This window comes from Myxine glutinosa, chromosome 1, assembly GCF_964187855.1.
Source record: "Myxine glutinosa chromosome 1, kmMyxGlut1.1, whole genome shotgun sequence".
In the NCBI taxonomy this organism is placed as follows: domain Eukaryota; kingdom Metazoa; phylum Chordata; class Myxini; order Myxiniformes; family Myxinidae; genus Myxine; species Myxine glutinosa.
The window spans coordinates 47,550,740-47,578,032 of record NC_136261.1 but is presented as its reverse complement, the minus strand read 5'-3'; the positions used below and the strand labels follow the sequence as shown (position 1 = coordinate 47,578,032).

The 27,293-nt window shown below is 44.9% G+C and overlaps 1 protein-coding gene across 2 annotated transcripts in view; it reads right to left on the bottom strand.

Annotated features, from left to right (window-relative positions):
- LOC137423506 (uncharacterized) overlaps window positions 1–27,293 on the bottom strand; it is a 133,779-nt gene that overhangs the window by 10,239 nt on the left and 96,247 nt on the right. The window contains exons 10-11 of one of the 2 annotated variants that reach the window (XM_078771327.1): window positions 23,966–24,274; window positions 6,307–6,464 (exon numbers count right to left, since the gene is read on the bottom strand). In XM_078771327.1, coding sequence (XP_078627453.1) covers window positions 6,307–6,464; window positions 23,966–24,274 — 467 coding nt within the window. The remainder of the gene's footprint in view (window positions 1–6,306; window positions 6,465–23,965; window positions 24,275–27,293) is intronic. The other variant, XM_078771333.1, reaches the window with a different exon arrangement.

Here is a 27,293-nt window from a genome sequence, read left to right as displayed (position 1 = left end):
CGCCCGCTCGTTGGGAGTCACTCTGCACCGCACCACGGCCTACCACCCCCAAGCCAACGGGTTGTGCGAGCGGTTTCACCGCTCCATGAAGGCCGCACTCATGGCCGGCCTCCAGGAAGACGGGTGGGCCGGCCGGCTCCCGTGGGTCCTTTTGGGCCTCCGCACGGCCCCCAAGGAGGACCTCCAGGCGTCCACCGCCGAGCTGGTGTACGGCCAGACTCTTCGCGTCCCGGGCGAGTTCGTGCCCGACGCCACCAGCCCCTGGTCCACCGCGCGCCAGCGCACGTATTTCCAGGAGGCCGCCCAACGTTTCGCCCTGGTGCCAACGTCCCGCCACGGCGACCCCCACTCCTACGTCCCCCCAGCACTCCGCACGGCGGAGTACGTCTTTGTGCGCCACGACGCGCACCGGGGGCCGCTCCGGCCACCATACGACGGACCCTTCCGGGTCCTACGCCGGGACAACAAGTCCTTCATCGTCAGCATCAGCGGCCGGGCGGACCGGATCTCGCTGGACCGCCTCAAACCGGCCCACATGGACGTCGGCCAGCCGCCACGGCTGGCTCTACCACCACGGCGCAGCCGCCCTCCGTCCACTACACCCCCCGTCCGACCACCCACCACCACACCGGACCCCCCCCCCCCCCCGCGACTGGCCAGGTGTCGTTTCGATCGGGTCATCCGGACCCCCCTCAGGTTGACCTCCCTGGACCAAGTCCATTCTGGGGGGGCGTGTGTAGCGACCCATGGGTCCCCCAAGCAAGACCAGCATCAGAATCTCCTTGCTCCAGCCGGTGACGTCACCGGCGGGGAACCACGGCGCCAGAGTGGCTGGTCACGTGAACACCAAAGCGTGCCGCGCGTGCGGGTATAATCAGCTACACCTGTTGATCACGTGACCACCGAAGCACGCCTCGCCTGAGAGGCGTGGGTTTCGGTTTCGGTTTCTGGTTGTGCTTTATCAGGCAGCCCGATAAACGGGCTTTTCAGTGTTCCCGAGTTGGTTTTACAAATAAATATCTTCTCGGACGAGTTTGTGCCTTGCCATCCTTTTGTCCGTATCATGCTGGAGCCCGGACTCCTTCAATATATATATATAAATATATATATATATATATATATATATATATATATATATATATATATATATATATATATATATATATATATATATATATATAATATATATATAATATATATATGTCCAATTATTGTGTTTGGCATTAAATGTATTCCGGCAGGATGCTTGCTACACGGAGGAGATTCAGTTCCGAATTTGGTCTGTTGGTTGCATCATTATTTAAGTTTGGCTATGTTGCTTATGTTTTGCCACAGGATATATTGCAGCAGTAAATTACAATTTAGCCAAAGCACTGACAAAGTGCCAGCTCACTGGTAATTCCCTGTTTGTCGTTAAAGGCGACAAAAAGGGTTGGCGTCAGGAAGGGCATCCGGCCGTAAAACATTGCTTCAAAAAGGGGACAGAAAAACAACAACAACCACGGCTCCCAAAAAAGGCCAACCCCCGCTTTGCGGGGAAAAATGGCCTCTAAAGGTGGTTACTGACACACAACAGCCTACACTTTTCAAAATGTAATTTGGGAGTAATGTACTTAACATTGACAAGCTGACTTTCCAAAAATCCCTGTCAAAAGACAGCGTACAATGATGTAATTACCTGCAAAGCACCAACATGGCAGTTTATAGTCTGGCCAGAAATAAAACACAGATTAGACAGCTCAAAGGTGAGAACACTCCACCTGAGCCACCATAACACCCTGACTGTATGGCAAATCCACACAACTACGTATATTGTACTGTGACATGCGTTTGTACATCATAGCCTAATTAATCAACGAGAAAACATCTGAAAATGCAAAGCCCGTCTGCGTCCGTTTGTATTCAGACCTCTTCTTCTTCTGTATCCTCAAAATAAAGAAAATAGGTTAACAAGTAGATACATTCGAAGTACACCGCCCCCATGCCAAATAATTAAATATCCTAAAGCACGGCATTGCCGGGGCGCCTCAGGTGCCCGGCAATACCGCAGTGCAGCTCATAGAGACTGTGTTGGGAGGGAGAGGTGTACACTAATTGATTGATTAATTGCATAATTAAAATCAATAAAAGATTATCATAAAATATTTTCTTAATCAATTGGCTAATCGCATAACTAAACCACTAGTGCTTCATCCGAAGATGTATCTTTTAGAAATTTAGTTAAATAAGTCATTAATAAAAAATTAAATAATTAATTGATTAATCAATAAATTATTAATCGATTAAATGATTAATCAATAAATCAAAAATATCCTTTATGGCCACATCATCTGGTCACTGTCATGTCCAAATATTAGCTTCCGAGCTCAAAAGGTGCCTGAGATATTGGCCAAATGAGAAAGAAAATAAATAAATGGTTAATAATGAAAAGAAATAAATAATAATCATTAAAAAATTAAATAGTTAATCAATTGGCTTATAGAATACATAAAGCACCACCATTTCATCCGAATCTGTAACTTTAAAAAATGAATTCATTAAGTCATTCATCGAATAATTAAATAATTAATTGATTAATTAATTAATCAATAAATAAAAAATACCTTTTACAGCCAAATCACTTGGTCACTGTCATGTCCAAATATCAGCTTCCTAGCTCAAAAGGTGCCTCAGATATTGCCCAGATGAGAAAGAAAATAAATAAATAAATAATAATGAAAATACATAAATAATAATAATAAAAAAATAAAATAATTAATCAATTCCCTAATAGAACACCTAAACCACCACCATTTCATCCGAATCTGTAACTAAAAAAAAAAAAAAAAAATTGTCATTAATCAAATAATTAAATAATTAATAGATTAATTGATTAATCAATAAATCAAAAATAGCCTTTGCAGCCAAAGCATTTGGTCATTGGCATGTCCAAATATCAGCTTCCTATCTCAAAAGGTGCCTGAGATAATGGTGAGAAGAGAAAGTAAATGTATAAGTACTTAATTAATCGCTAATAATTAAACAACTCATCAATTAATTGATTAATCAAAAAACAAAAAATACTGTTTTTGACAAAGTACTTGCTCACTATTTTGCCGAAATTTCAGCTTCCGAGCTCAAAGGATGGCTGAGATATCGCCCGGACAAACAAACAAACAAACAATCAACCAGAGTGAAAAATGAGTACTCCCTTTCAGCGTGCGTCACTGCCGAGCCCCCTTCGGTGCCCGACAATGACGATTTGCAACACCTGGAGATGGCATAGGAAAGGTGCGATGTACAAAAAATACAAAATGAAAATTGATGATTTTATGCAACCTTGACCTTTGACCTTTTGATCTAAAAAAACAATCAGCTTCTAGCTTTTGATTGGTGAACCAATTCAGCGACCCAATATGCAAATTCTTTAAATTTCAGGTCAATCGGATGAAAATTGGCAATTTTGCACAACCTTGACCGTTGACCTTTTGATCTAAAAAAAACAATTATCTTCCGGCTTTTGATTGGTGAACCAATTCAGTGACCCAATATGCAAATTCTTAAAATTTCAGGTCAATCAGGTGAAAATTGATGATTTTAGATGACCTGACCTTTAACCTTTTGACCATTTGACAAAAGTATTAATTTTCCTTCTCTGTATTATCACAATAAAGCTTTGTTGAAAATATGATGACAAAACTCAAATGGTAAATTGAAATTTCAGGTCAATTGGATTAAAATTGATGATTTTAGGTGACCTGACCTTTAACCTTTTGACCTTTCGACAAAATTATTAACTTGCCTTCTCCGTATTATCATAATAAATCTTTGGTGAAAATTTAATGACAATTAATAGCTCAAAAAACGTTACGGCACACACACACACACACACACACACACACACACACACACACACACACACACACACACACACACACACACACACACACACACACACACACACCAACAGATGCACAGAACTGATTACAAAACCCCGCCTCCGGGCTAATTATGACTTGTATTAGGCTAATCATATCACTAAACACACTTCCGCATCCAGGTACCACCAAGGAGTACTCGACATAAACATATGTGAAGTACCGGAGGTGGACGGAGGTGGTTTTCACCCCTGATTGTCTTTCAGTTTGTTTGTCATGTGAGCACGATATCTCAAAAAGTGAAATACGGATTCGGACTAAACATGATGGACAGGTTGGGTTTGTATCAAGGACCAATTGACTCGTTTTGGTGAAGATTTTAATGCCTTTTTAGGACGAGATTTCCATAAAAAAGAAGATCCGGATCCGGATCCGGCCTATCAGTGGGATACAAGGCCTAAACTGTATGCGCTCTACCGAGTGCGTTCCAGTCTTTATTGACGTTGCTCAGCCCCTCATGGTATGCAATGAGTACCAATGCAATAATTATCAATATGCAATGAAAATGGAGGCTCACATTTCCTACCTCACAGTTCTGGATACAGTGAGTTTAAAACCACCGCAAATTATTTCATCAAATATAAATAAATTCATTCACCGCAGTGAAACGAGGAACCTTCTTCTATGCAATCTGGCTATTGCCACACGGATACCGCCTAATAGGATGTGCCTGCCACACATCATCCCGCGGGTGTTCACAACAAGGCTATCTGAAAGGGCAGGCAGGACAATTACAATTAAAGGATGCACAGCTTCCTCCAGGAGCAGGCCCTGCTATTCACTGCACTTCCCCGGGAGGACTGGCCCAATGGCCCATGTCGGTCTCGGAACTACAATGTTCTCGCACCTATAACGCTGCTCAACGACCTGTCCTGTAGGAGGCACCAGTAGGTGGTGGTATCTGCTCATGCATATGCCAGGAGTTTATGCCTCTTTCAAGTCGGAATCATGATATCTTTCGACAGGAGGCTAAGGCTTGGAAATTGCTGATTTTTTCATTACAGAAATCCAGGGAGTTTATTGTTATTTTGCAAGATATGCCCAGGCCTCATAGGCCTTGTGTAAATTGGCCTCCGCAAGTCTACGCTTCCTACTCACTGCTCCTTTGTTAAATCCCACTCCTCTCTCCCCCTTCCATTTCGGTTGCAGTTCCATATTATTCGACGATTCGCAACCATCTCACGTTTTCACAAGTATTTTTGACAGTTTGTTAATATGTTCGCTCGCTGTCTACCTGTTCCCCCATCACCGTACTGTACTGTCAGTGTGTACACCAACATTTCATTCCTTTTTTTTCACTCTTCCATAAGTTTTGTCATCTTGATATGCAAAGTGTTCATTAAATCCCAAAAGTGGATTATATTTCTTTTCACAGACTCATCTGCATCCTCCTTTGCGCTCAACAATCTATCAAACATCCTGTACAGCCCATTGCTTTTATGACTCGCACACGAAACGAAACGATAGAGATTTAATTGTCATGTCTTTCGGTAATTCTACATCATAGCATCCATAATCTTAGCTTTTATAACTAGAAAGACAAAATATGTTCTCATTGCACATGCCTCTAACCGGACTCGGTGGTGTAATGGTTAGAGCACATCCGCTCTGAATCAGGGGAGCTCACACACACACAGACACACACAAACACACACGGACATACATACTGACCAGACAAACACTTAACACAGCCACTGAGCTTGGCGGAAGTACCGTCACTACCGTCACTTCCTGGGATACTATGGGTACCATCGGCGTCATAACAATGGCGCCGCATTTTCTCACTGTACTCAGCGGGGCATTTCCTCAAGAGGAATTTCCTCCTCCCTGTGGATGTTAACCGATGAGGAATGTCCGTACCCTATCCTTTTCAAGAAAGGAAGCAGCACATACCATTTTCTAAGTCTTTTGTATGACTTGAACCGGTCTAAACCGGATGGGTATTTTTTTTAGGAGGCACCTCTCCTTACTGGATGGCGTTGGCTCCCTATGGGAGCTCATCCGCCTTTTGCCAGGTGTTCGTTTTAGTCCTGGCAGGTGTCACAGTCACCCTCCCCACTAGCAAAGCCAGTGAGGGGTGTCCGTTTAGTCGCCAACAATCCGACCATGCGGCAGGTAGCACTGGGTTACAGGTTACCAGTGGCAGTCCCAAAAGACTGACCTGACCTGAATTTCCTTTTCTGACATTCCCTCCAGAGTCATTCCAAAGACTTCTAAAATGGTATGAGCTGCTTCCTTGCATCACGCTCAGCATTTAAAAAGGATAGAGCATGGATAAACATAGGGAAACTCATGCATATTTATGTTAACAAGCATTGTGCGTGTACAGTGTTTTCATGTTCTAATGGTGTGATTATCCTTGATGTGTGAAAGATGGTGGGAATGGTACCAGCTTCTGGTATGATGGGCTGGAGATGCTGCTCTCTTTCTGGCTGGATCCTCCCACGTGGTTCGTTAATTTCTCGTTTACACCTCGCTCGCTGGAATCAACGATATGATTTGTTATCTCTATGGTGACACCCACAGGAGTTGGCAATGGATGAGGACCTATAAGGAAGGAAAGACAAAGACTAATAAATATATGCATGTGAGATGTTACATGAAATACTGAACAACTTTTCCTTATCCCTTGGATGCTGTGATTGGACCTCGGAGGCCCACAAGGTTTTTTTTGTTGCAAAAACTATGCTGTACAATTTTTTTTGGAAATAAGCCTCATTTTCACCGACTTACATCTTGTTACACAAAGTTCAGTGACAAAAAAAATAATTCATTCAGGCTTGTGGGAAAATCTTCATTCTTCACTTTTGACCTGAAAATCCGACACGAATGCAGGCCTGGGGCTTTCGAGGCCCCGCATAAATGTTGTTGTACTACTATGTTATATCATTATTTTCTTGATATGAGCCTCATTATATGCTCCTATAACTTGGTTACAAATAATCTAGTGACAAAAATATGAAAATTTAAAAACTTTACACGAATACATTCGTGGGGCCTCCGAGGCCCAATGGCTGCATAGGTGTAGGATTTTTGACAGTTGTGGTCATATACATTCTAAATAAAAGGATTAGTGAATCCCTGGTGTTGGGATAGCGGCTAGGGTGCCGGCTTAGGATCCTAGGATCCTGGGTTCGAATCCCGGTCAATCGCTGAATTAACGCCAGGGGGGTTGACTCAGCCTGTCATCCTTCCGAGGTCGGCAAATTGAGTACCAGTTCACTGGTAATTCCCTGCTTGTCGTTAAAGGTGGCAAAAAGGGTTGGCGTCAGGAAGGGCATCTGGCCGTAAAAAAACATTGCTTCAAAAATGGGACCGAAAAACAACAACAACCACAGTTCCCGAAAAAGGCCAACCCCCGCTTGCGGGGAAAAATGGCCTCTAAAGGTGGTTTTTTTTATTTTAGTGAATCATATTTTTTGAGCAAATACTCCTCCATGAGCCTCAACGTTTTAGAGAAAAAGAAGTTGAAAAACCAAGGGCAAAAATTTTTTTTTGCAAAAAAAAAGAAAAAGATTCCTTACTTGTATAGGATTCTTGCAACTAATAGGATCAATGATTCACATGTTCTGAGCAAATACACATCAATGAGCATCGCCTTGGATTGAAAAAGGATATGAAATAAAAAAAATCTATAAAATAAAAAAAAACTTCACGAATATATCCGTTGGGCCTCCGAGGCCCAATGACTGCGTTTATGTATGATTTTGGATGCCTGCATCTTAGAGTTAAAATCATTCTGTCTGACGTGCAAAATTATTTGAGTGATACACATGATGGTGAGGGATGAGGAGAGATTGGAAGAAAGCAAGATTTGGAGTGATGTGACATATTTCAACAAAGAACTGTTAAAACAACAACAACCCTGAATGTTGAGAATTGAGAATCATCAATTTGGTTGTCACCTGCTGAAAAATTCACAAACTGTTGATAATGAGGTTATGACTGTCTCTCTCTCTCTCTGTCTCTGTCTCTGTCTGTCTGTCTGTCTCTCTCTCGCCCCCTGCAGGCCGTTTGTGTTGGGTGTGGCATCATGGCGGCTGTGAGCAAATGCTCTGTGTTTTGGTGAGTCTGTTGTAAGTTTTTCCCCCTCTCCTGCCCTCCCCTGCCCCCCCTCCCTCTCCTTTTCCATCCTGTGTGCTTCGGCATTGTGTTTTCATCTGTTCTGCACCCTTGTCTTCTAGAGAGAGAGAGGATTGAGAGCGAACCCATTTTGGGTGCGGCCTACTGGCTTTGACGGCGCTTTGTAAGCCATTTTTGTGCTTATTATGCACGTTTATTATTTACTTTAGTTCGACTATTTAGGTTTGATACCTTCTTGTCCGGTTCGGACAAGGGGGGGGGGGGGGGGGGGAATTTCGCTGCTATGGCGAATATACGCTCTCGTTACGAGGCGTTCGAAAATTTAACGCGTAAGCATGCATTCGCATGTGTTCCGCCTGAAGGAGCTCCTACTGAGGACATTATCCTTGCCGTGGGATCCATCATAGGAGACGGTAATGTTCGAGCGGCATCACGTATGAACCAGAAATTTGTTGTCTTCGTGTCAGAAGAAAAGTTCGTTCACGACGTCGTTAGTACCGGTCTAACCATAAAAGGGGGTCATTATATTATGGTATCCCCTATGGATACGCCAGCTACCAAGATAACAATATCCAACGTTCCACCGTTCATGCCAGGCGAGAAACTCCTATCCGTTCTGTCTCGCTACGGTAAAATTGTCTCCCGAATCTCAATGATTCCGCTCGGGTGTCGCAGCGATTGTGTCAAACACGTAATGAGCTTTAGGAGGCAAGTGTACATGCTTCTCCCGGATCGCGGAGCCGATACAGGTTTAAACATATCCTTTAAAGTATCGTTGGATGATCGGGAATACCACATGTATGCTTCCTCAACCTCCTTAACATACTTTAATTGTGGAGAATTCGGACACGTTAAAAGGTTCTGTCCTAAGGCCTCTTGTCCGAAGTGTGCTGAACCGGGACATAACGAAAGGGATTGTAAAAAGGCCAATCCCTCCACCGCGCCTTCTGACACCCCGACTGTGCTTGCTGACACCCGGACCGTATCGCCTGTTACCCCTACCGTACCTTCCGTCACCCGGACCATATCTCCTGTCACCCCTACCGTACCTTCCGTCACCCGGACCATACCCTCTGACACCTTGACCGCACCTTCGGACGCCCCGACCGTACCTTCTGACACCCCGACCATACCTTCTGACACCCCGACCGTACCTTTTGACACCCCGACCGTACCCTTTGACCCCCCGACCGTACCTTCTGACACCCCGACTGAGTCGTCTGACACACCGGTGCTTTCCGATTCCAATGTGATGACACCCACTACTGTGACTGACACAACTAGCATTGCCCCCTTTCCCGAACCCATGAACGAAGAATCCATAGTGTATTCTAAAAAGCGAAGAGCACCAGTGCTAAGCAATTTCGCTGGTGCTGCAAAGAAGGCGGTCATGGGCGGCACCATTCCCGGTGCACATGTGTCCGAGTGTCCCTCTGGCATTCCCTCACTAACTGAGTGCATGAATACCGTTGTCAATGACACCAGCGAGTCTCATTATGTAAATGGGCCGAAAAATAAAATTTGTACCTCTCACCTGGAAGTTTCCAAGTGCGAAACCTCCAGTGAAAGTATTACCATTTCCGAGCTGGGAAATGTTTTTCCGCTTGTCCCCCCTTTAAATACCGAGCAGACTAAGGATTCAATAAACGTTCCCACTTTACAAACGGGGTCGGTAAATCTGAGTTTGCTGGGATCTCAAACCGAAGCTCCAACCCCAGATACAAATATCCACCAAAGTGTTAACGAGTGCTCTCGGGAACACCGTGGGAAACTTGTGAAGGCGCCTCCAGACAAGACCGCGGGGGCAGCGGGTAATACCCCAGAACCTGATGACATGTTATCTGACGTGCCTGAGTCCGAGGATGACATTGAGGCAACCGAGCTGTCACAAGCGATGACAGGTCACTCACAGGTACCCCCTCAACTCATTTTTACCTTCCTTAACGAAACGTATCGTCACCGCAACATCGTAATTAAAGACTATTTCCCTGACTTGGCAGCATTCATTTGCACTGCAAAGTCAATAATCAAAGCGCATGAGGATTTTGGCCTGACGAGATCTCAATTCCACAGATTAAGAAAGTTTGTTACTCGAGCAGGTACAGAGTGTTCCCAAGCACAGGTCGATTTCATTAACACGGAATGAAAAACATTTCCTTTGCGACCTTAAATATGAATGGTGGGGGTGCAAGTCACATCCGTCAGGCCCAAGTCAAAAACTTATTTGACCGTAAAAAGGCAAATGTTCTTTTACTACAAGAGACCCACATCACACCTAACGTGGAACATGACTGGTGCCAAACTTTCAAAGGGCAATGCTATTTTAGCAATCTGTCAGCCTCATCTGCTGGGGTTGGGTTTTTTCTAAAGCCAGGTCTAGCTTTTGAGTCTTGCTATTTTCAGGAAGTCATAAAAGGCTGGCTTATTTCCCTTCAGCTTGTACACCAAAACTTCCGCTGCACCATTTTCAATGTGTACACACCTAGTGAGAGCAGGGACCGAAAGGCCTTCTTCACCTCCATGGTAAACCACCTGAAATCAGTTGATCTCGACCAATGTGTGTGCATTGGTGGTGACTTTAATTGCACCTTTGGCCCTTCGAAGGACAGAAATTCTGCAGAACCCCACCCCGAGTCCCATGCGGACCTATCCCGTTTCTTTAAGACGTTCGGTCTACTGGATGTTTGGTGATTGCATCACCCCAACGTAGCCCAGTATACCTGGTGTCGATGTGCCAATGGTCGGGTGTCTTCGGCAAGACTCGACCGCTGGTACATTAATGTACCCTTTAGGAACGTCGTGGTTTCTTCAGGTTGTTTTCCGTCATTGTTTTCAGACCACCATATGGTAACCTTAGATCTTTCTTTTCCTCGACCCACATGCAGAAATAGTTCCTGGAAGTTTAACGTTAAACTTTTAGAAGATAGTTTATTTACAGACTCCTTTCGTGATTTCTGGGCTGGAATGAGTACTAAAAAAATCTTCTTTCTCCTCAATTAGTCTTTGGTGGGACAACGTAAAGGCCCAAATTCGAGTATTTTGTCAACAATTTAATTCACACTGTACCAATGTAAAACATATCACGATGGCTTGCTTGGAAGCAGATATCTTAAGGTTAGAGGGCAAGTTGGCCAATGAGAGCAACGCAGTGAACTATCGGTTGCTACTCGAGAAGAAGGCCCAATTAAGGGATTTGATCCATGAAAAAGCAGCGGGCACACTGGTCAGGTTAAGAATACAGAATATAAAGGTTTCAGATACCCCAACTAAGTCTTTCTTTCACCTAGAAACTGAAGAGAAACCAGCACGACTTATGTCTTCGGTTTTGGACCCAGGGGGGAACATCCTAACAAATCCAAGTGATATAAGATTAAATGTAATCGATTTCTTTTCTGATCTTTTCAAGGCCAAAACAGTTTCTCACGAAATGATGAATGTTTTGACCTCTCATCTTCCTTCTGTGGCTGAGGCCCAACGTCTGGAACTGGATGCTCCAATTACCCTTCCAGAGCTAACCGGTGCACTTGCTGAGATGGAGTCGGGAAAGGCCCCTGGCATCGATGGACTACCCGCCGAATTTATTTCGGCATTCTGGGACATTTTGGGCCCAGAGCTGCTCAATGTTCTGGATGCGTCTCTGTTATTTAGAGAATTACCGCTCAGTTTTAGAAGAGCAGTACTCTGCCTGCTACCCAAGACTGGCGATCTCCGACACCTGTCAAACTGGCGTCCGATCTCTTTGTTGTGCACAGATTACAAACTGTTTTCCAAGGTCCTTGCGAACCGGCTGAAGACAGTTATTGGGGACCTGGTGTCACCTGATCAAAGTTGCGGCATCCCTGGCAGATCCATGTACGACAACATATTCCTAATCAGAGATTTGCTAACTGGTAAATGTGTCAAAGAGGATTTTGGATTGGTGTTTCTTGACCTTGCAAAGGCCTTTGATAGCATTGATCATGAGTTTTTGTGTCATGTGTTACAAGCTTGCGGGCTCGGTGCTAATTTTAGAGCCTACATAGCTTTGTTATATGCAAACATCTCCAGCTTGATCAAAGCTAACAACGAATTTTGCCCACCCATAAAGGTTCAGAGAGGGGTAAGGCAAGGTTGTCCACTTTCAGGTCTATTATTTGCCCTCGCCTTGGAGCGAGGTCGCCTTTCTTGATCGCCCTCAGAAAGGATATCCCTGAACTTGTCCTTTCTCCAGGACACCTACCTTTGACCCTACCCTGTCTGCTTATGCCGACGACCTATGTGTCATTATAAAAAGAAAATGCGACAGTGACGCCATGGCAAAGTGTTTGTCGGACTTCAACCTTGCCTCATCATTAAGGTGTAATTGGGGGAAAAGCAAGGCTCTGGTTCCCCTTTCCAAAAAATGATTTACCTGTGCCACCGTTATTACCACCACCTCCCCTTCCTGCAGATAGTCGGGTCAATGTAAGGTTTGACCCCAAAAAAATTTATAATAAAGGTTTTTTTGTTTTAGGTGTATCATTAGGTTGTACTAGACCCCTGAAAAAAAGTTTACCAAAATTTGACTCCGGGAAAGTGGTTAATTAGCATATTTTCAAAATGGCACCCCCCCCAAATTTTCAATGTACAGGAAACTTTTTTATAATTCAAATTAGACCCTATAAATGTATTACAAATAGATAGAAACATGGTTGGTTTACATAATGAACACATCAGAAAACTTCTATGACGTCATTATGACGTCAATGATGACGACAATGAATAATACATGCATTTTTATCAACTTTTTTCAACAAATACACACTTTGTGAAAAAAAATTTTTGAAAATTTGATCTGCCTATACAATACAGTATTTTCTGAAAGGTCTGTGAATAATACATGGTTATTGGTAGTGACGTCATGACACCATGCAACCTAGGAACAAATCCCTGCATCACCGTATGACCATATGAAGGGAAATATCATGTCAGCTGGTTGTCCTTACAGAAATAGGCAATGAAATCAAACTCGTCCATAACACACTGAATGTCAGAAACCACTAAGAGCCTTTAAGTTATGACTGTCACATACCATTAGTCATCATCGTCACTGTCTTCTGTGTCATCTTGATCCATTGGACGAACGTTGTTTGGGTTTTCACAGGATTCAAGTTGGCATTCTCCACAAGCAGAGGTGCAAGGTAAACCGTACCTCCTACATGTACAGCGCTGTGTTGTGCAAGCGGTCGTGCAATTGCAATGCACAATCTTTAACAAATTGTCCGGCGCAGGGTTTTTTGCGGTCATAACTGGTGCGAATTGATTGTCCTCAATTTTCCAACCCCAGTCAGTGGCATCCAAATTGCTCTCAAGTCCTAGCCATGTCATTATTTGATAGTACGCACGCAGGGAATGGAATTTTGTCGCAGATGCAGTTGGTGGGAGTCTAGCAGGCGCAACAAAGGATGATGCTGAAACCACTTTCTTTTTAAACACCGAATGTCGCAAAGAAGCAAGATAATCCGTTTGCTTTCCGGAAAACAGTAAAACCATCGACTGGTTACCATGCTGTTCTATTGTGTCCGCTGTCTGGCCAGGTTTGGTAAAAGCAAGTGCACAGGATTTTAACTGTTCATCCCCTTTGGCAACTTTCTCAAAGAATGTTTTCTTTCCCATCCCGAAAACCCGCGATGTGTGCCAATAGCACCGAGCACGTTCATCAACGTATGGAAACTTCCTAACATCAACGTAATGTTCTTCAGGTGGCTCCACTCTGGTGAATTGTAGATTATTTCCGAGGCCTTAAAGAACAAGGGTTGGTCGAATGTCACGATTGGCGCAATCTTGTGTTTCGCTGCTAGGTCACAAATGAAACTAAGTGTGGAGAGTATGCAAGTTGGCTCACTTGGATACATGTCGATCATTGGTAGGAATGTGACAGATGATTTTCCAGGGTGGTCAGATACGCTATGAACTATGTTCATCATTCCCTGCCAGTTGGGTGTGTCCATGTGGAAACAGAATGAGAGCTCCCATAGAATGTCTACAACTGGGACAGGACAGTGAAGTTCTGGAAGTTTTTCAAACATAATGTTACGACGTGCAAATGTGGAGAAGCGATAATCAATGATATCAACCCGTGACATTTCTTTCACATTCAATTTGGAAACGTTTTTCCTATTGACAACATGGGTTGTCACCTGTCCTGGTGTTGCTGCTGCCACCATTCCCATTCCATGGAAGGTTCCTTTTCCATCCAGAGTTATGATATTGTGGTCAACATTATCAGCAGCGAATAATACTGTACCAGATGATCCTTTCCCAAGTAACTCTGGTGCAACCACATCAGCAGCATTTTGCAAGAATCTCTGCACCTCCCCATAATAAGAGCTAAACCCCATCACAGACAAGGTGTCAATGAGAAATCGTGACTTATAGACATGGTGTAGCTGAGTAGCAAGTCCTATTTGAAGTGGCACTACAAGTGCCCGCGGGCGAACACCTTGTATTATTGACTGCCCGATAGCAGCAACTTTTTCATCTTTATCTGTCCCCACAAACAGTTTATTCAACATGGTACGCAGTGAAATCGGCAAGTAATCTAATGTAGTGTCTAGTTTGAGGCTCTGCGAAGAAGGATATCGATCAGTGACTGATGGGATTTCAGTCTTGATATCGCACTTCAGGAGCTTGGCAGCTGTAGCAATGATTGCACGTTTCTGACTTTCGGAATCACCATCTTTTGAAGTCTCGAAATAGGTACGAAGTATTTTTGCAGTTTTCCCCCTCATCGTCACTATATCCTGAAGCCCTTCTACTTCCGCTATGCATATAGAATCATTGTAGCGTTCTATCAGTTTTTGCTTCAAATATTGACTTCCATATGGCACAGAGTCTTCTTCAAGTAAGTATTCACCCATTTTGCTCACAAGTTCAGATATCGTAATTTGTTCTTCATCATTGCTTTCCAAATATTCACAAACTGTCACAAATGCTTGTCGCTGGTCCTCGTTTGTGGGCCGCCCGATGTGTTTTGGTTTTTGCACTGCCTCTGATCGAAACTGGTCTGGCATTTCCTGCCCCAATCGAAAGTAGGTATTGCAGCGTTTATGGTAAACACAGTCAGAAGCTTGCAAATTTGTACCAAGATATTCAATTCGACCCTGAACAATATGCGCCCAATCATCGTGTCTTTCTTTGCAATGTTTAACTATCGTCTGAGGGAAACAGTCAGTGAGAATCTTACCGGCACTTTCATCATGTCCATGAGTACCCTTAGAAATTTCATGGCCACAGAAGAGGCAGTCCTTTTTAGGGTCATATGGCCCTAAGCTAATACGGCGGCTCTTCTTCTTTACAGGTGATGATGATTCAGAAGAACGTTTTAAAGCCTGTTTGATTGCTTTTTCATTTGTCCACGAGGATCGACATTTCTTGTGTACTCGTTGGTTTGGTCTTGCGACAACATCATCACAACCCCTTTCTTGGCTTGATTTGTTGATTTTTTCAACACCCTTCCTTGAAAGTTTGGAAACATCAGTGTCCTTGGCGTCTTCCAAACTCGCTTTGCAAATTGGGCAGACGTCTTCGTCAAGCTCTCCGTTATCCAGTTTCAAATCCTGAAACAAAAAATATTTATTTAAGTCTTGGTAGTAAGGAAAAACAGTAATGATTCATGATATCATATGACGTAATTGAGACAGCAACGTCATTATGACGTCACAATGACGTCATAGAAATTTTCTGATGTGTTCATTAGGTAAAGCAACCATGTTTCTATCTATTTGTAATACATTTATAGGGTCTAAATTGAACAAGAAATTTTTTTTCTGTACATTGAAAATTTTGGGGGTGCCATTTTGAAAATATGCTAATTAACCACTTTCCCGGAGTCAAATTTTGGTAAACTTTTTTTCAGGGGTCTAGTACAACCTAATGATACACCTAAAACAAAAAAACCTTTATTATAATTTTTTTTGGGGTTAGGCCCTTATTTTTCATATATTGACCCGTCTAAGAGCTAGTGTGGGCAAACGATGGCATCAAGTATTTGGGCGTCTTCCTCGGTCCTCCTCAGTATGCCCAGAACAATTGGGACAGGATCATTGACCAGGTAGATGGGCGTTTGAGCCGATGGAAAAGAGCTCTACCCCACCTTTCCTATAAGGGTCGCATGCTAGTTGTCAACAACCTCGTCACTACCCTTTTGTGGCACCGGTTCATCTGCCTGCAACCACCGGAGGTTTTGCTCCAAGCTATCCAGAGGAAACGGGTGGATTTTTTTTGGGGAGGCTACCACTGGCTTCGACCCAGCGCCATATGTTGTCCCTCGGCCAAGGGTGGTCATGGCCTAGTCGACGTGAAATGCCGCCTGTTGGCCTTCCGGCTCCGCTCCATCCAACGCTTGCTTTATGCAGAACACCTACCAGGAAAGCCCTTGGCCTGCTCCATTCTTCAACGAGCTGGGAGGCTCGGATACGGACAGGAACTTTTCCTGACCAACCTTCAACACGTCAATACATCTCTGCTTCCAGTCTTTTATCAGAGCCTCTTGAATGCCTGGCAGGGCGTTTCGATAAGTCGCCAAACAGACTCGTATGGCACTAACATGTATGCACACGAGCCGTTATTTTTCAACCCACTTTTCCCCGATATCCCGAGGAGTCGCGACTTCTGCCAGCATTTTATAGTGGCCAACATCCTGAAAGTGTGTCATCTCCGGCACGACTCTGGACAGGGATGGAAGCCTGCGAACGAGCTGGCGGACCTAACAGGTGTTCAGTCCAGGAGGCAAATCGGGAACATACTAAGAGCGGTGATCCGAAGAGGCCACCAGCTAGGCCTACATTGGACCCAGGACGCAGAGGTTGAGCCCACATTTCCAAAATTAGTTGTGGCTTTTGCCCCAAACGATCTGCCCCCCATGAGCGCAGGGTCACCTCCCTTTCCATGACAAGAGCAGCAAGAGTATTTATAGGTCTTGTGTGAAACTTCTTCTTGGGGACCCACCTCTAGCTGGGGTTACCCGGTGGAAAGGACTCTTGCCTCCCGGTCCCCCCTCTGAGCCTTTATGGGATACAATGTATGCTGGACTTATTTCTAAAAGAACAGGTGACCTTCAGTGGCGTTTGGCCCACTGGATTGTTCCTTCCAATGAGCTGTCATTCGTTTTTTTCCCCCATTTCCGGCTGTTGCCCCTTTTGTCCAGTGAGGGAAGATTTGTTTCATGCTTTCATTAATTGTGAAAGACTTTCTCCTTTGTTTCATTGGTTAAATTTTATTTCCCATCGATTGCGGGTTACCTTTTCTTTGAAAGCTTACATCTTTGGCTTTCCTCCCAAAAAGGGAACCACATCTATTGTATTCGTGTTCCTAACCGCTACCGCTAAACTGGCCGTATACCTGTCGCGGAAGGCGAAGCTGGGCGGCAGACCCATGCAGGAATGCAGTATTATGGTGTTTTTTAGTTCGTTGGTATCAGCAAGGCTCAAGCTTGAATTTGGCTGTGCCCAAACTGCAAACGACCTTGCAAATTTTGTTGCGACCTGGTGTGTTGGAGGGATTTGTGAGGTCCAAGATAACAAATTGTTAATTTCTTTATAATACAGTGCGGGTGTTTCTTATACACTGTTCCATGCTTCTCCTTGCCGGCTTTTTTCTCCCCCTGGTCTTGACCTACTCTTTCTTTCTTCCGTCTCTCCTCATGGTTGCAGATGCGATTGTAAATTTGTACATATAAAATTATGCCTAGTTTAGAAATTATGCCTAGATTTTCTCCTCGTGTTTTTTTTGGTATTTGCACCTTTTCTGTTGCTTGGTTTGCAGTGCACTGATTGTTTTTTCCTTCCGGGATTTCTATGATTTTACTGATTTTCCTGGATGAATTGCCTTTGGTGGTTCTCTTGTTTTATACTTTTATAATAAAAAGAGTTTAAAAGTCAAAATGTCTCTGTCTCTCTCTCACTCTCTCACTCTCTCACTCTCTCACTCTCTCTCTCTCCGGTTAAGACAATTTAATTATCGCTGAACTATTAATTGGTATTGAAGCGAATCCATAATCACAATAATACCAAGAGGACATTGTGGTGAAAATGTAAGTTGAACCCAGGTGTGACGCTCACTTAAACCACTGGGCGGTGTCTATAAGACCTCGGGACGTCCGCGACTCGAGGCCATTCCTGCGACTTTATACAATGACATGTAGAATTGAATGGTACGTACCCACTTATATTCTAGGCTTGCTTGCATTGACTGATATATCCAATCTTTCTCATATGATGCCTTGATCCTGACATATATGTTGCATGGTGTATTTTACAGGATGATATTACGATCTAATTGAAATTAAACCTATCTATGGACGAGTTGTGGATCTGGTTGATTTTTCACAACACTTAATTTCAATTATGATCTTCGGAAAGGGCGGGACACGAGTCTTGCGATGGCCGGATGAACGCAGATCACAGACGAGCGTTCCCGACATTCTCTGCGCTCCTGCGAGGCCCACCTCGGAGAAGGATGACCGGCGGAGGACCCGTCGAGCTAGCTCCAGCTACGGAGCTCCGACTACTCTCGCCGCCGGTCTGCCTCAAAAGGACCGGATGCGATGGGACCTCGCAAGCCTTTTGCGGGACCGCGTCGACAAAACGCAAACTGCTCTCCTGAGGCCCGAACGCCGGAGCAGGCATGACAGACTCCAGCAAGGCGCCTGCTGAAGGAGGCCACTGGGAAATGTCCTGGGCCGCAACCCCGTCGGAACGACGGACCCGCTTGGCGCCGCAGGTACGAGTCAAGCCTCGGTTGCTCGAAACGCTAATGGCTCCGTCCGAGAGAATCATCCTAGATTTGCGTGCCTCGGCCCGAGATGAGATTCCCACGCGAGTGATCACGACTCCCATGTCGGCCATGCCTCCACACGGCCAGCACACTCCGACCACTCGCTACTCGGTGGAATCGCCTCCTCCGCGGGGGCCGGCACACTCCGACCACTCGCTGCTCGGTGGACCCACCTGCTCCGCGCGAATCGCGCACTGCTCGTCGGGATCACGCCGTGCCTCACACGGCCGGCTCACCCTGACCACTCGCTTCTCGGTGGAATCGCTTCCTCCGCGCGGATCGCGCACTGCTCGTCGGGATCACGCCGTGCCTCACACGGCCGGCTCACCCTGACCACTCGCTTCTCGGTGGAACCACCTCCTCCGCGCGAATCGCGCACTGCTCGTCGGAATCACGCCGTGCCTCACACGGCCGGCTCACCCTGACCACTCGCTTCTCGGTGGAACCACCTCCTCCGCGCGAATCGCGCACTGCTCGTCGGGATCACGCCGTGCCTCACACGGCCGGCTCACCCTGACCACTCGCTTCTCGGTGGAACCACCTCCTCCGCGCGAATCACGCACTGCTCGTCGGAATCACGCCGTGCCTCACACGCCCGGCTCACTCCGGCTGCTCGGGCCCTGCGCCCTTCGTGGGCACCACTCTGCGAGGCCGGCGATTCTGATCGCGGCCGTCAAAATCCCACCTACATGTGGCTACTCAACGAGGCCGGCGAACTCCGCTGCCCGGAATCGCCTCAATGGAGGCTCGCTTGGCACCATGCGAGGACTCGTCGCAGCACGGATGAGTTTCTAAGGACGTCGAGCGGGACCTTCATAGTCTTTCACGACACTCGGGCTTATGCTTATGATAGATGATCGTATACCATGTGTATTCTATAAGATGATCGTATACCATGTGTATTCTATATGGCTACCTATGTCTAAAACTCCGGACAAAACGTGGCCCGAAAGCTGAACAAACGAGACGCTACTTCCGATCCTTTGACCCGAAAGCTAAACAAATGAGACGCTACTTCAGGGCGTGATATGTATTCGATCCTTTGACCCGAAAGCTAACAAACGAGACGCTACTTCAGGGCGTGATATGTATTCGATCCTCTGACCCGAAAGCTAACAAACGAGACGCTACTTCAGGGCGTGATATGTATTCGATCCTTTGACCCGACAGCAAAACAAACGAGACGCTACTTCAGGTCGTGCAGTCTATCGCTGCCAAGCATGCTCGCCCTCTCGACTCGGCGTGCTCGCCCCTCGACTCGGCGGGCTCACCCTCTCGACTCGGCGAAGCCGCACTGGTTCAACGGGCCGAGCTCAACTTTCGGTTTCCCTCGTACGCGGTGCGCCCTAGATAATACTTTTCGCTCGTCGGCCGGGTTCGTATTCCGTATACCGATCTCGAGCCTGCTCGAATGCTGCTGCCCAATGGACGCGAGACTTTAGATTTCGGAGTGCTACTTTACTCCGTCTGGGGATACCGCTCAGCTGGAACTCGCCGTCAAACCCGCCCGCACGCGCCCGAACCAATTGATGACGTCATCGACTAAATCACGCGTTTGCTTTACAGCGTCATTAACGTAATTGCGTGCTTCGCGCGATCTCATCAGGGATTCGTTTACATTTCCATGTACCTTGGTAAACTACGTACCAAATGTCCTTTACGTAAACGACGTAAACTACGTAACGCGGCGCTACCTCAAGGTCGCGCGCCCGCGCCGTTTAGGGAGTACACGGTGACCTCGTGAAATGGTGACATTGAGCGTCGCGCCCGACTCCCTTGTCACCTGCGCAAGTAACGGGGGCACCGTACTGCCTGCTCGCCCTTGACTCTGGGCTTGTTGTTTATCGGACAGAGCTCTTGGCTCGTATCCACGCGCATTTCGAGACTGCGAGACGCCTCGTCTGATTCCATTTTCCCTCTGCCCCAGACTGACTGTGGCTCAGACTGACCCAGACTGTGAAGGTCGTCTGACTTCGGTATGCAGCGCGCTGCTGCAACCTCGGTGGGGGGGGGGGGGGGTGGGATCCCTGGAGGTTATTGTTGCTCGCCCAGATGCCGTCCGGTATAACACCTCCCACCTCGCCCCTTTGTGGGGACCCAGGATGACGTCCATGGATGTCTTTGTGTCTTTGAGTGCGTCTTTGAGTCCATGGATGGTCGATCCGAGCCATTCAATGAAGGCGTTGAATGGATGGATTGGTCGGACATCCGTGGATGGTCAATCCATCCGGGACATCTAGATGGTCAATGGTCAATGGATGGTCAATCCATCCGGGACATCTAGCATGGATGGACAGTCCATCCGGGGCGATGGCTGTCTTTGGGTCTCTGAGTCTTTGCGTCCGTGGATGGTCGATCCATCCGCGGTCCAGCTGGATCCGTGCCATGCAATGAAGGCGTTGAATGGATGGATCGGTCGGACATCCGTGGATGGTTTGTCGCCCATATCACGCCCATTAAACCACCAGCCGGGACTCTCTCTCGGTTTGTGAATGGGACAATTCAATTCGCTTTGAATGGGACAATCCTTCCATCCGGGGCGTCCTCTCGGTAGCCGGTATAGCCGATCTTCTCCGATCCTCCACGCGCTGTACAGCAGGACAGGATTGCCATATGCATCCCGGAGGTTCTGCGCGCTTCGCTGGAGAGGCGCGTTTCGGTCGTTTTTGTCGTCCATCCGGGACGTTCTCTCGGCAGCCGGTAAAGCCGGTCTTCTCCGATCCTCCGAGCGCTGTACTGCAGGACGGGATTGCCGTATGCATCGCGGAGGTTCTGCACGCTCCGCTGGGGTGGCGCGTTCCGGTCGTTTTGTGCGTCGTCGTAATCAGCCATGCCGGTCGTTCGGGCAGCCTACGGAGGGCACTCGTGGCAAACGTTTTGCTTTCGTGGCAAACGTTTTGCTTGAAACTATTTGCCGGAGCTTGTAATTCGTACGCGCTGCCGTCAGAGAGCGCTCGAGTCTCGTGATTTCAAAACAGGGGGACTCCGGGGTATCGCGTAACTCTCGTTATGGCTCTCGTCGGTTCTCTCCCTCGGCAATTCCATGACATGGATCTAATGTGGATCGACCATGTACCCTTGGGAGCCAAGGCAGGTACAGACTTACTGTAATGGACTTACTATAATGGCCTCCTGTCATGTAATCTTACTTACTGTTACAGCTTACTGTAAAGAGGCTTACTGATTTACACATCTTCCACATCGACACATCTGCCTGAAATGCATTGCATTGCGACGAATGGACATTCGCTCTTCGACAAGGTACACCTTATGTAATGAGTTGCATATCGCAAAGGTACACCTTATCCAGCACATAGGCCTGTGAGACTAGACTATCGTGACTCACAGGCTCATCGTCTGCCAGTATCGGACATGTTTGCTAACCAGGCTATGAGTGCGCCAAGAGAACATCTGCCGTCCCTCCCTTCGCCTGATATACCCCTGCCTGAAGCGGTGAGGGCACTGAGGTGCCCCTCCGACACCTGCCTCCAGCGGCTACTCCGAAGCAGGGGACTCCGGATTTGGGGACGTCGTACCCGGTAGTTTCCGAACCTGTGCTGGTGGGGTAATTCACCACACTGACCTCTACGGGTGGACCAACTGACCTGTACTACTGGTAATGGATTTGTTTCGTATAGCGCTTTCCAGGAAGCCCTAAAGACGCTTTGACAGTGTGCGAAACATAACACAATGGCGCAAAGACAAGAATCAATAGGGATATTTCTTTGACACCCTGATAATGATATAATGACTTCCTCTACCCATTAATGCTGACGCGCGCTCGCTTCCTGCCTAGTGGCAGCATGGTTTTAACGGCGGGGAGAATGTGGTGAAAATGTAAGTTGAACCCAGGTGTGACGCTCACTTAAACCACTGGGCGGTGTCTATAAGACCTCGGGACGTCCGCGACTCGAGGCCACTCCTGCGACTTTATACAATGACATGTAGAATTGAATGGTACGTACCCACTTATATTCTAGGCTTGCTTGCATTGACTGATATATCCAATCTTTCTCATATGATGCCTTGATCCTGACATATATGTTGCATGGTGTATTTTACAGGATGATGTTACGATCTAATTGAAATTAAACCTATCTATGGACGAGTTGTGGATCTGGTTGATTTTTCACAACAGACATCATCTGCCGTGTCATTTTACGGAGTTACACTTTCTCGACATGGAATCGGAGACGACAAAGCTCATTGATACAGCAGCTCAATCACCTGGTTATATCATGTTGTGATCACTGTTTACCAAACAAAGTTAATGTCATGTTATGAACACCTTGTTATCGTAATCACCCTTAGACCATATTGAGAACAGACTGTTCAGGTCATTTTGTGAACACCCTCTTGATATCGTAAGCAAACTTTTCGTATGACGTCATGAACACCTCACAAGGCACCCTGCTAACATCATGTTGTGAACAACATGTTAATGTCATGGGCACCTGTATTATTACTCTTGCTGTGTTAAAAGGTTGCGGCAGTGGAACAGTGCATCAGGTTACGCATCGGTCGAGTTTGTGGCTTTGGCCTGCAAATTCCTAAAAACGTATTACGAACCAACCAACACATCACGTAACCCTCGATCACAATGAAAGGTGTAAAAATGAAAATGGTGCGGATCCGGGTCTGAGGGCGTTGGGTTGTGCAGTTCCTCCTTCCAGTTCATCCAAGCAAAGTTTTCGGGACCAGATCCGTTGTGTCTTTCTGTTATCATTTGCTCCCAGTTTTGCTGTTTGTGTTTCCATCCAATTTTCCATGTTTAATCATACTCTGTTGTGGTGTATTGTCAAATTTGTGTGTTGAGTGTCGGGCATATCTGAGTGCCTCATTCCACTTTTTGCTGATTCATACCCAAAGAATCTCCGCACTCACAAGCATTGACAGTTTTGTGCATCACGCAGAGGTACAAAATAACCATTATTTCAACACATTTTTATTCAGCTAATCTTCTATAACAATAACTACAAGTACAGCAGATCATTACAACAAATAACAACTATTGTTGTGCAAGGATTCTATTGTATATCCCGAGGTACATAGAGTTTGTTTGGTGTTGTGTTCTGTGTCCAGCTGTTCTTGTTTGTCACATACTACACATATAAAAACACGTCTCTGAAGCTTATAAGTTGTATTCAAATAGTACGGCTGATAAAACTAACCTTGTTCATCTGAGGCTTCCAGTTTGAGCAGTTGGAAAGCAGCTCCACTTGATTTATCCCACATGCCATCCTGACCCGTTCTCATTCCATATCTCACATGTGCTCTCACTCCCACTTCATCTCCTTGTTCCACACCCGGCTCTTCCCATTCTCCGTCTCCCCATTCACGCTCACTCTCTCCCTCTACCTCAATTTCCTCTCCTGTCCCATCCTCCAACTCACTGTCTTCATCTTTCCTTTCTTTCTGCTCTGCTGTCTCTTTCTCTTCTTTTCGGATCTTCTTCCCAAGTTTCATTTGAATGAGCTCATCTGCAAAAACAATTCAGAAAGGTTACTCTTTAACTATAACATATATATATATATATATATATATATATATATATATATATATATATATATATATATATATATATATATATATATATATATATATATATATATAGATATATATATATATATATATATATATACACAAAGAATTAAGTTAAGCACCCCCCCCGTTTTTTTACAACCTCGCACATTACAAGTTTGTTGTCGTCAAAACAGTGTAATATACCCATGATATTGCTATATTTTCTGGAGAAGTGATATTATGGTCACATAAAAACATAACAATCATGCCGTTTGCAATATTTTATTCTGAATAATTTAAGGTGAAATTTTTTGGGAATTTTAGGCATATTTTCACCTCAATTTAAGTATGGAGCTATAGGTCCATCACGGACAGTGTGGATGACGTTTATGTTTTCTAACGTACAGTCATTGTTCTGAGAAGACCTCTAGCGATCTTTGCGTCAATAACGTGTGTAGGACCCACGTGATCGGATCACTGACTCAACCCTACGTCTCATAGACCCTGTAAGCCGTCGTATGCGTTGCTGTGGCAGGTTGAACCCCCTCGAGCACGTTTGGGACATGTTGGGACGACAAATTGCGAAGATGGTCCCTCCAATAGCCAATCTGGATGAATTGGAACGTGCATTACATCGGGAATGGAACAACCTGCCACAGCAACGCATACGACGGCTTACAGGGTCTATGAGACGTAGGGTTGAGTCAGTGATCCGATCACGTGGGTCCTACACACGTTATTGACGCAAAGATCGCTAGAGGTCTTCTCAGAACAATGACTGTACGTTAGAAAACATAAACGTCATCCACACTGTCCGTGATGGACCTATAGCTCCATACTTAAATTGAGGTGAAAATATGCCTAAAATTCCCAAAAAATTTCACCTTAAATTATTCAGAATAAAATATTGAAAACGGCATGATTGTTATGTTTTTATGTGACCATAATATCACTTCTCCAGAAAATATAGCAATATCATGGGTATATTACACTGTTTTGACGACAACAAACTTGTAATGTGCGAGGTTGTAAAAAAACGGGGGGGATGCTTAACTTAATTCTTTGTGTATATATATATATATACATATATAATATATATATATATATATATATATATATATATATATATATATATATATATATATATATATATACATATATATATATATATATATATATATAAATAAAAATACAGTCACGTGAAAAAGTAAGGAAACCCCATGTAAAGTTTTGACTTTTTCAACATATTTCAAAATACAGCTATTTGATCTTCATTTCAACAATATTGATAGATAAAGGTGAAATAATATAACAAATATCATGAAACATTTACATTTTGTAGTCCATTGTATAATTTAAATAAACATAAATGCAAATTTCGCATGTGGAAAAAGTAAGTAAACCCTTGGCTCTAATAGGTGGTATTGCCCCCTTTGGCAAAAACAACCTCAAGTAGGCGTTTCTTATAACTCTCTTCCAGTCTCTGACATCGACTGGGAGAAATTTTTGCCCACTCCTCCATGCAGATTTCTTTCAGCTGTGCGATGTTTGAGGGGTTTCTTGCATGCACAGCTCATTTCAAATCCCCCCACAACATCTCGATGGGATTTAGATCCGGGCTTTGACTTAGCCATTCCAGAACCCTCCATTTCTTTCTTTTCAGCCATTCCTTGGTGGATTTACTGGTGTTTTTAGTGTCATTGTCATGTTGCAAGGTCCACCTTCGGTTGAGTTTCAACTTTCTGACAGATGGCCTCACATTATCCTCAAGCACCCTCTGGAAAGATGAAGAATTCATCGTGGATTATATGATGGTGAGCTGTCCAGGCCCTGATGCAGCAAAGCTGCCCCAAACCATAATATTTACACCACCATGATTTACAGTTGGTATCAGGTTCTTGTCGTCAAATGCTGTCTTTGGTTTTCGCCAAACATGTCTTCTGGTACTGTGGCCAAATAGCTCTACCTTTGATTCATCTGTCCAGAGCACATTGTTCCAGAAGTGCTGGTCTTTGCCGAGGTGTTCATTGGCAAACTTTAGTCTTGCCCTGATGTTCTTTCTCGACAGGAAAGGTTTCCTTTGAGTTCAAAGGTTTCCTGGAACACCTCCCATGGAGATCAAATTTGTGCAGCCTCTTTCTAATGGTAGACTCGTGCACTTTGACATCAATAGTGGCAAGAGCTACCTGTAGGTCCCGTGATGACATTCTGGGGTTCTTAGAGACTTCTTTCAGCATCTTGCAGGCTGCTCTCAGGCTGAACTTGCTGGGGCGGCCTGGCCTGAACAAGTTGGCAGTTGTTTGGAATCTTCTCCACTTGTAGATGATCTTCCGGACAGTCGAATGATTTATTTCAAATTGTTTATTTATTTCAAGCTCTTTGGAGATCTTTTTAAATCCCTTCCCAGACTCGTAGGTATCTATAACCTTCTTTCTGAAGGCCTCAGAGAGCTCTTTTGATCTGGGTATGGTGGCGCCGCACACTTCAACAACAAAGAGCAAACCAAACTAATTGTCTGAGGTTTAAATAAGACAGGTTCCTCCAAGATCCTCTCTAACGATGTTCTAATCATTTGCACCTGAGCTGGTGCACCTGATTCTAATTTTAGGTATTTGAAGTAGTGATAAATGTAGGGGTGTACTTACTTTTTCCACATGCGAAATTTGCATTTATGTTTATTTAAATTATACAATGGACTACAAAATGTAAATGTTTCATGATAATTGTTATTTTATATCACCTTTATCTGTCAATATTGTTGAAATGAAGATCAAATAGCTGCATGTTGAAATATGTTAAAAAAGTCAAACCTTTACATGGGGTGTACTTACTTTTTCACGTGACTGTATATATATATATATATATATATATATATATATATATATATATATATATATATATATATATATATAATTATATATATATATATATATATACATATATATATATAGATAGATATATATATATATATATATA